Raw genomic sequence first — 10,533 nt, forward strand, 5'->3', positions numbered from 1 at the left:
CTCTCTCTCTCTCTCTCTCTCTCTCTCTCTCTCTCTCTCTCTCTCTCTCTCTCTCTCTCCTCTTCTCCCTTCTCCCCTTCCCCCTCCATTACTCACTAAATAAATACCCACTTTCTTTGCATGGCATACCTATCCGTCTCTGTCTCTCACCCACTGAGGGGTTCCCTGCCTGGGACTTGCTGCCCCTTGTGGCCCGCTGCCCACTGTGCCCCTCAGGGAACTGCAGCATTTTCTCTAAACCATAACAGAATCCAGCAAAGGGGATGATGGGACTGAGACCTTTATCCCAGGAGCCTGAAGGGAACATGGACTTCCCAGCTTCCCTGTGACAAGCTTGGAATTAGACCCTTTATTGTCTATGAAATCTCATAATGACTGCAGTCTTAGGAGAAGCTCTGAGCCAGGATCACTTAGTCACCTGAGCCTAGACTCCCTCACAGAACCAAGAGGTGACACACAGAGTCAATATCTGAGTAATTTGTTATGTAGCAGAAAGTACCTAATGCATGTCTCCATTTTGGCACTCGAGATACACCGTCTGAATTTCTTCACTCACTCCTCCACAACCTCCCTTCCACATGCCTCAATTCCTTGTTGGAGTTGTTTCTAGTCCAGATGAGATCTTTGTGTCAATTTTAAAAAGAGACCCATTCCTTCAGGTGCTTTGACTGAGAAGTTGTCACAAACGTCCTCTCTGTGATGAATAGGGTCAGAGGTCAGATGTGCCGCCTTTGTCCACTGCTCAGTCTGCACCTGCATGGAGTACAGGTGTAGGTGGGAGTTTCTGTGCTGCCAGCAATTCCCAAATGAACACAGTGAGACTTAATATTACATATAAATGCCCAGTTGATAGCTCAGGCTTGTTACTAGCTAACCCTCACCCTTAAATTAATCCATAATTCTTATCAATGTTTAGCTACGTGGCTTGGTACCTTTTTTCAATATGGCATTCTCACCCCTGCATTTTCTGTCTCTACCCTTCCTCTTCCCAGAATTCTCCTAGTCTGGCTCTTGCACTCAATCTCTTCATGCCTAGCTATCAGTCAGTCATCTTTTATTTAACAATGAGCATAATCCACAGCACACAGGTCTCCACTCCTGCTTAAAATTCCCCTTCTGATGTCATCAGTGGCTTGCTGCTTTTACTGGCGACTTTCTTGCTTCCCTTCTCTGACCTCTTAACTTCACTTGACACTGTGAACTGCTCCCATACCCTTCCATCCTGCTGTTTGGGATTGTAGGAAACAGGGCAGGGACAGAGCAACTTCACAGGTGGCAAATTGCTGAAAAGTCCTGGCCTAACGTTATGGTGACAGTAAACCCTAGCAGAGCCAAACTGGTCATTCCTCAGGCAGTCTTGGTCTCTCACCTACCGCTGCAATTGAATACCTTGCGCTGGTCTTTTCTCAGCGACAGAAGCTTACTTGGCTCGTGGTTTTGGAGAGTAAGGGGTCTAGCTGCATGACTCCAGTATTTGGCAAAGGCTTTGCACTGCTCTATAACACGACTGGAGAGTAAGCAAGAGGAACACGAGCCAAACCCACCTTTTTTGTTGAGCACCCACTCACTCTAGAAAGCATTAGTCCTCCCTGCACTCACGAGGGGAGCACCATCCACACTCTAATCACTTTTTATAGCTGTGCCTCCTACTACTGTCTCAGTGACAGTTCGGGGTCAACCTGCACCTGTAGGAGCATCCAAACCACAGAGGCAGTCTTCCCTGGGTGTTGTCCGGGGTCTCCCTGGCACCCATCTCACGCTTGCTTCTGCTTCGCACTTTCTGTCCCCGACGAGCTCTTGTATTCTAGAGCTGCCTGCTTTTATTTGTTTATTTTCAGATAGAGTCTCATGGATGACCATAAAATCTTGATCCTCTTGCCTTTGCTTCCCAGGTCCTGGGATTGCAGGTGTGTACCACTATGCTCGGTTAGAGCCACCTTTATGGCTAAATTATTCTTTTGCCAACCTAGAGTTGGAACTGTACCTTACTTTTGGCCCAGATCGCTCCATTTCGCTACAGTCTCTCCTAAAGAGTCACACACATGGCCTGCAGCGAGAGCCTAGTCCTCTTAGCCTCTCTCAGGTAAACGGAGGGCTGCCTCAGTTCTTAGAGAACACATTCACTTCTGAGGCGATGCAGCTTCCCTTGTTATTCATGCAACAGCCCTCGACTCTGAAAGCCTCTGAAAGCCCTGCAGGAGGAGGAACTGCCAAGGCCGTTCTTCCTGCACACCCAGTGCCGTGGCAAGGGGCTTTCCTTTGTCCAACTTTCTCCAGTTTCATCGGCCTCAACAGTGCTTTTAGCCTGTACTCTGCGCTAACCCAAGACGCTTGCTAGCAAGGCACCTTGCCTGGGGTGCTGGGGTGTCACTCAGAGACCCGGTGCTGGCACCACTCTTTCCAAGAGCCTGTGAAGCATGCTGTCCATTCTTTCTTGCTGGTCTTCCTCCCTCTCAGCCTCCTCCCCTGACCTCCTGGCCCCTCTCTTTTTCTTTACATTAACATCTTCTTCTGTCTCTTATATGTCCTTCTATCTCATTTTGACCCCTTGTATACATTGGGGGTTCAGCTGTATTTTTCTTTTTCTTTTTTTTTTTTTTTTTTTTTTTGGTTTTTCAAGACAGGGTTTCTCTGTGGCTTTGGAGCCTGTCCTGGAACTAGCTCTGTAGACCAGGCTGGTCTCGAACTCACAGAGATCCGCCTGCCTCTGCCTCCCGAGTGCTGGGATTAAAGGCGTGCGCCACCACCGCCCGGCTCTCAGCTGTATTTTTCAAGCTACTAAATTTTTATTTGCTTATTTATTCATGTGTGTGTATGTATGTATGTGGTTTTTCAAACCGTCTTAGCAGTTTAAATGCACCTCTAGATTGTTCTGAAATCTCCACCACTGGCATTCATCTTGCAAAACTGAAAGTGTCCCCATTAGTTAATTCCCTACTCCAGCCCTGTTTCCATGACCCCCTGGCCACCACAATCCTACTTTCTGTTCCTGTGAATTTGACTTACAGGTACTTCACAGATGTGGAAGCAAACGGTCTCTGTGCTTTTATTTCACTTAGACTCAGCAAGGTTTATCCCCATTGGGACAGATCCGTGATTGCCTTTACATGAATCTGGCCCCAGATTTGTAGTTCCAGGACTCGCCTTCCTCTGACGGCTTGCTTCTGTGTCTTTAGCTTTGTACACGCATACCCACGCTTTTCAAAACACATGTGTATTCCTGTTGCCTCCAAGGCCACAAACCTAAAGCCATGTGTGCCACCTGTGAAGGTTCATTTTCACTGCCAACCTGACTGCACTTGGAACCACTTAGATGATTGGGTGTGCCTGTGAGGGTGTTTTCTAAGAACTGTAACTGACAGAGAAGACCCAGGCCAAGGTGGAAGATACCATCCCGGGTGCTGGGGTCCCGGACTGAATTAAAAAGGTGAAAATGAGCCAGGTGGTGGTGGCACATGCCTTTAATCCCAGCACTGGGGAGGCAGGGGCAGGTGGAGTTCTGTGAGTTCAAGGCCAGCCTGGTCTACAGCGTGAGTTCCAGGACAGCCAGGGCTATGTGCAGATACCTGGTTTCAAGCCCTCCCACTCTCCAAAAAGCTGGGTGGGGGGAGTATCAGCACCCTCCTTTCCTTGTTCCCTGATCCTCCCAGATGTGAGCAAGCAGCCTCCTACCACCACAGCTGGATGCTGCTCCTGTCACCGAGCTTTCCCTGCCTTCCGCCACTGGGCCGAAGTCAGTTCTCCATCTCTCAAACTGCTTCTTGTCAGGTATTTGGTTACAACCAGGGAAGTAGCGTAGCATTGTCGGAGCCCTCATCTCTATCAGTGGAAATATGCTTCCAATGTCTCTCTTACTCTCAGGCCATTTTTGTCTTTTCTTTTCTCTCTACATCAAGTTAGTCCACAGCTTGTAAACCCTCTCTTGCTCCTTGTTCCCTACTAATGAGCTCCAAGACCTCAGGCACTCACAGTGCAGCCTTGAAGTAGCTGAGATTACGATCAGGCCGTGTGTCAGTAACCACAAAATAATGGGCTTTTAAGTTGGCATTTAAGTTTGCTTTCTCCTGTGTTAATGAATTCTTGAGATAGCCTGGAATTGGCTTAGAACCACTCTAGAGCTGTTATGGATCCAGACCTCTTCAGGGTCCCTGATTTATCATCTCAAGATTGTTACTACTCTCATAGTTTAAAATGCAGTTGGAGGGCTGGCCAGATGGCAGGCAGAGGGACTTGTTTTGCAAGCCTGGTGACCTGAATTTAATCACTGGAACCCATATAAATGTGGCAGGAGAGAACCAACTCTACAAGGTTGTCCTCTGACCTTCACATGCCAGGCACACCCTGGCACCTGTGCCCCCCCCCGTCTCTCTCTCTCTCTCTCTCTCTTGCTCATTCTCACTTTCTTGCCCCCCCCCCCAGTCACTAATAAATAAAATGTGGTTGAAGCTCCGGTCATCACATCTTAATTCCAGGCAGCGGGAGAGAAGAAGCGGTAAGAAACGGCACACGCCAACTGTTTTTCAGGCTGTTTTCTAGTGGACCTATAACACGGAAAGTTGGGAGCGCTGGTTCTAAGGAAGAAGGAGAAAGAAGATGAGAAGCAGCCCTCTCTGCCACAGGCCTCCTCCGTCTCTGTGTTCACGGTGAACTCACCTATGATAGGTCACAGCCACTCAAAGGGATTCTCTCTCACTTGCTGTCACTCAACAACACTGGCAGCCTTTGGGGGCTGAGGACGTTGTCTGAGGCTTCATCTGTGGTCTGTGGGACTTGATGGGCCTGGCAAGGAGAAGGGGTTCCGGCAGGATTTGATAAACAGATGCCTTTGAGGGGAAAACTGAGACGAAGGAGGGGGACTCAAGACAATGTTCCTGTGACTCCCCCAACATGTGATGTGGGAGTGTCATATATCAATCTGTTGATTTCATTGGTTAAGTTATAATAAACCAACTGCTTGGCCTCAGCTTAGAACATAGATGGGAGGAGTAAACAGAATAGAATTCTGGGCGGAAGAGGAAGTGAGGTCAGACTCTGCTCTGCTCCCAGAGAGACGCCATGCTCAGCTCTCCTGGGTAGACGCAAAGATGGATGGAGGCTAGAATCTTCCTGGTAAGCGCACCTTGGGGTGCTTACAAACATCATTAGAAATGGGCTAGTCCAGGTGCGAGAATTAGCCTGTAAGGGTTAGAGTTCATGGGCCAAGCAGTTCTTAAATGAATACAGTTTGTGTGTTGTTATTTCGGGCATGAGCTAGCCAAGCGGCCGGGGTGTTGGGGACGCAGCCCCGCCGCTCCTATTTCAACAAACATGTGTGTGTCTGTGTGTTTAAACTCGAGGAAAAATTAATTAGCATCTGAACTTCAAACAACAGGGCAGGTAAGCTGGAGATCTTGGCAGCTTCCAGGAGGATGAAGCTGTATTAGAGACAAAGAGAAGTCAGAGTTTTTTTTTTAAAGGTTTATTTATTTAATCTACATGAGTGCTCTGTCTGCACGTACAACCCTATGCCCTAATGCCAGAGAGGGCATCAGACTCCGCTGTAGATGTAGATGGCAGCGAGCCACCCTGTGGTTGCTGGGAATTGAACTCAGGACTCTGGAAGGGCAGCTGGTGCTCTTAACCACTGAGCCATCTTTCCCACCTCCTAGGCAGGCTAAGCAATGGAAGGCTGGGAACAGCTGTCAGGTGTGCTGTGAGGGTGAGAGAGAGAGAGAGAGAGAGAGAGAGAGAGAGAGAGAGAATACTAAACTAATCAGGCATCAGGCTTAGGGCTTCAGCTATTGTCTGAAAAAGGGAACTGCAGGGTTAGCCAGGAGAAAGGAAGGGGTGGGCGGGTTTGCAAGCAGCTATGCCAGGGAGAGGATTCTGGAACATGGAGGTACAAAGCTCATTAAGGGATAGTGGTGGCACATGCCTTTAATCCCAGCAGCAGGAGGCAGAGGCAGGCGGATCTTTGTGAGTTTGAGGTCAGCCTGGTCTACAGAGTGTGCTCCAGGACAGCCAGGCTGTTATACAGAGAAATCCTGTTTTGAAAGGAAAAAAGTGACATTCATCCCTTCAGGAGAAGCTACTTTGCTTTTGGGAAAATAGTTTTGTCCTATGAAAAACAAAGTAACAGCAATTGTAATAAAAACCAATCCCTCCATACAGAGCCACTGTATAGCTTACAATATGACAGGTTCGCCTGGGTTTTGTCTGGTATTTTCCTTTGACGGAAGACACACCAGACTGAGTGATGTTGAGTCTTTTTGGCGTCACATATCTAACTGGTGCCCAGCAAGCTTGCTTTTTGTGCCTTCACTCCCAGCCTAGGATCTTCCAAGGAAGGCGAGGGCCATACAGGGCTCTACCTCCGGGGCAGGAGGCTCCATCTGCTTCATGCTTTAAAGAGGTGGAGGGAGACAAATCTGACAGGGGGTCCAAGGGGAATTTGGGGACATGCCTTCTCCAGACTGGGCAGCCCCATTAGCTTCATCCCTAGGAAGCCAAGATACCTGTCCCACAGGATGAAGTACCATAAAGGTCTCATTCAAGTTTGGATTGCCTCAAAACAGGAACTGTGGGACTCTATGACAGTCAGGGCCCTAGACAGGTTGTATCAGGTCTTGTATTTATTTATTTATTTATTTATTTATTTATTTATTTATTTATTTATTTATTTATTTGAACATGTATGTCTGTTACGATGTATGTACAGTGTCTTCAATTGTCAGAAGAGAAATGTCAGGTGCCCTGGAACTGGGGTCACAGAATGTTGTGAGCTACTGTGTGGATTCTGGGAATTGAACTCAGGTACTCTGGAAGAGCAACCAGTGTTCTTAACCTCTGAGCCATCTCTCCAGTCCCTCAAACCTTGTACTTGATAGACAATAGACCTTTTAAGGTATTTTCCTTCCTCCTTTGGGTTCATGGAAATCAAGCCTTGCAAGTTGATGAGGCGTTGGCAGGAGCTATCAAGTTCAAAGCTGCACTCAAAGCCCCCTCAGGCACACTCCTGCTTGGTGGTTTTCCTAGGTTGGTCCTGGCCCAGCAGCATCAGCACAGGCACCTGCTCGTAACTTGCCAGTAACGGGGCCTGATTTAGGTAGATTCCAGCCACCTGCAGTCTAAGCTGCTTCCCAGGTGATTCTGAGACTCACTGCTCTAGGAGGGATCCAGGTGGCAGATGAAAAGGGCAGGAAGCTGGGCAGCCGGGAGGGTTAGGTAAAAAGCCCCGGAGTTGCGTCTCGGCATTTTGGAGTGCTGGATTGGCAAGTCATGGGGCCTCCTGTAGCTGTGTGCTGCTTCCTGGGAAGAAAAGGAGTATATTTGGAAGAAGGAGTCGTGGGCAGCAAGGGATGCCAGAGGGAGTTGCTGACACAGAGGCACGCAGAAGCAGAGACAGGAGGGCCCTGCGAGGCCTCTCAGTGGCTAGCATGCAGGTAAGGACAGAGTGGACTCTGGTCTCCTGGCCAGCATTCTCTTCTCTTCCGAGCTGTCCCAGGCCGTCCTGCTGTCTGTGAAGCCTTGGGTTCCTTACTGGTACCGAGGAGAGCACTTCTGGACTAGCTTGTATGAGTAAAACTTGGGAGACGGACGATCTGAGCTCTCCATTGCTCACGGCTGGGCCCTCCTTGTACTCAACGTCTCCTACTGGTAGCTTGCCGCGGCTGTGGGAGGCAGCATGTCCTCCAAGGGGGTGCAGGTTGACCTGATGCCCCGGGCACTTGGGACTTTCAGGCTTCTGTTTCATAGCTCCTCTTCCCTACAGCGTGGAGTCATTGTGGGGACAAAAATAAAGGGAGCTAGCCATGTGATATATAGCCAGGGAGTGCCTGGCACAGGTGTGTCTCAGTAAAGTCATAAGCCCTTTTATGACGTTCCTGGTGAGAAGTCATGGGTTGTTCCAGTGTGGTGGTTCAGTTCTGTAACTTGGTTTGTCCTGCCAGGCGGAGAAAGTTCTGCTGCGCATGTCCAGTAAACGGCATTTCTGTCGTCTGCATCTTTGTGTTGAGCACTCGGTCATCAGTGAGACAGTGTGACTGAGACAGGTTAGACTCGTGGCAGCAGAGGTGAGGACGAGGCCACCAAAGGGGTCACAAAGGTGGCTATGGAGAGGAGGAGAGGGAAGCTCTTCGTGGAGCTGGATTCAAATCCAGGGGCGATCAAATCGCTGTCCACAGCAGTTTGACAAAAGTGGGTTCTCAGGACTTAGCTGTGGGAGGCAGGAGGAGGCATCTTTGGCACTGGTATGGAGCAAGGGTGGATGGGTAGGCAACCACCCAGAGGTCTGTCCCAGCAGGAGCTGGGCGGGGCATGGTCAGCAACTCCGCAGCTAGAGAAAGGAGCTCTTCAGGAGAGAGGGCGGTGGCCAGGAATGGCATGAAAATGTTGGTGGACATAGGAGTGCCTGATGCAAGAGGGATGTGGCTAGAAGGACAATTCCAGGGCACGGGCACCAGCTGGGATAGGCTTAGGAGATGAAGAGGGGCTGGGCCTGCTGGAGGCTGGCTCTCCATGCCTGAACACCTTCCCACCTGCGTCCCTTTGCACCATCAGCAAACAAACCGAATTCTCAGCCCTGGAGTTTCCAGGGATGTCATGGATTTTCCAAGCTTTAATTATCAGCTTATCTTCTGTGTCTACATCCTTGCCCTTGCTTCCCTGAGGGAAGCTTCCAGACCTTTGTTGTCTCTCTGAGACACAATAGGTTACAGAAGAAAGCATTTGAAATCGGGCCATTTGGGTGTGAGATGTGAATTTGGGTATTTTGTAGAAATGTCTCTTCACTTTGCCGGGCCAGTCTGTCTGCCGAATGGGCTGCACCCTGCATTAAGAGAATCATTCCAGTAAAGTTGTGGAGGCAATGAAGGTCACATGCTGATCATATCAGTGAAAAGGCCGGGACCTGGAGTCAGTGCCCTTGCTTCTTTCTTTGCCTCCCCATTGCCCAGGCTGGAGGGCCTCTCATTTTTGGGGTAAACACACCTCAGATTACATATGTCAGAGCAGCTGCTCGGGTTTTAAGTGAGGGAGTCCAGTTTTCCTTTCTTGTGAAAATCCAGGAACACTTTTTGTTCCTTTCCTGTTAGAGAGAATCTACGTCAGATATTCTATCCGAGAGATCAAATTCTGTGCTTGGCTGCTTTGATACCCAAAACAATTACAGGAAAGGCTGGGATATGGGTTTGTCTTAATACTGATCACCGACAGAATGTGGTTTTATGTCTGGGATCAAAGTGGCCTGTGACAGATGTGATGAAGCAAGCTGCCAGGTCAGACATGCTGAATCTTTCCTGGTAAGACTGGTGCTACACAGATTATTAGAGATGGGTTGATAGGGATATGAGAATTAGCCAGTAAGGGCTAGAGCTAATGGGCCAAGCAGTGTTTAAAAGAAAAGAAAAAATAAAACAAAGTGGCCTGCGAGCTCAGGCATACGGCAGGACATTCATTCTGTGTCACTAGTTTGGGACAGCTAGTGATAATTGTCTCTTCCATTGGGCCTCAGGTAGTCTAGGATGGCTTCAAACAATCTCTGTAGCCAAAGATGGACCCTGAACTTCAGATCCTTCCAGCACCTGGGAGGTGAAGGCACACTTATAGGCATGTGCCACCGCTTCTGGTTTAGGCGGTGCTGGGGATCGAACTCACAGCTCTTTGCATGCTAGAGAAGCACTCTACCAACTGAGCTACAGCTCCACTCCCCAACCTGGTAGTTTCTTCCTCTCTATTGAACTGCATCTCAGATGTCCTTGCCTCACCGGAGACAGGGATTTTGAGTGGTCCCACTCTGTCCTTGGTCCTTTTGTTGTCAGAGTCTGAGCTCTGCTCTAGGTAGGATTTGCCAGAGGAAGGGGAAGCCCCTTGGCTCTCATAATGTAATCCAGCTGCAGGGTGCCTTCACAGCTCAGCATGGCAGCTGCAGCCAATCTTCCAGAGCAGCTGGAGGCATCTCTGTGCAGCCTGGTGCCCGTGGATGGTTGCTTGGCTTGCTCCAACTACGCGTCTGAGCTACCCAGGACTCAGGAGGAAAGCCACTCTCCCCGCACTCGCGGGGCTTTGTGGAAGCGGTGTGCTGTGTGCCCGTCATCGAGGCTCACGCAGAAACCAGAGTGTTCAGTCCTCGATGCTTTTTGCTACCTAGCCTGGTGGACTCATACATGGAGATTTCTGGAGAAAGCGGGAAAGGAAATAGTAGGAAAGGTTAAAGGAGGTATTGTAGGGGATGGAAAACTCTAGGAAAGGAACAACAGGAAGGGGTCAGAAGACAGGCAGTCATGCTAAGGAATTTAGTCCTACATATATTGTGCCTCTTCTGCATACCAGGTATGAACATAACCACCCTTCCAGCACTCCCAGCAAAGTGCTTAGCCACTCAGCAAGGTGATAGTCTTTAGGGGCAGGTGTCAGCAGGGGTAGCCAGTGTTCTGGGCAAGCTCCTTGAATGTAACCTGGGAAGCATCTGCTAAGAAGGACCATCTGTGATCGTGACCTTGGCTTCTACTCCTTTTGAAAACGTCACCAGAAGCTCGTGGACAGTGTCACTATTGA

General features: G+C 49.3%; 1 protein-coding gene across 1 annotated transcript in view; it reads left to right on the top strand.

Annotated features, from left to right (window-relative positions):
• LOC126494308 (proline-rich protein 30-like) overlaps nucleotides 1-8,021 on the top strand; it is a 38,454-nt gene extending 30,433 nt beyond the window's left edge. Inside the window, exons 4-5 of the mRNA XM_050131578.1 lie at nucleotides 7,274-7,421; nucleotides 7,929-8,021. Of these exons, the coding sequence (XP_049987535.1) occupies nucleotides 7,274-7,421; nucleotides 7,929-8,021 (241 nt within the window). The remainder of the gene's footprint in view (nucleotides 1-7,273; nucleotides 7,422-7,928) is intronic.
• The last annotated feature ends 2,512 nt before the right edge of the window (nucleotides 8,022-10,533 follow it).

Source organism: Alexandromys fortis, unplaced genomic scaffold (genome assembly GCF_014885135.2).
Source record: "Alexandromys fortis isolate MF-2015 unplaced genomic scaffold, M_Fortis_MF-2015_v1.1 scaffold_377, whole genome shotgun sequence".
Classification (NCBI taxonomy): Eukaryota; Metazoa; Chordata; class Mammalia; order Rodentia; family Cricetidae; genus Alexandromys; species Alexandromys fortis.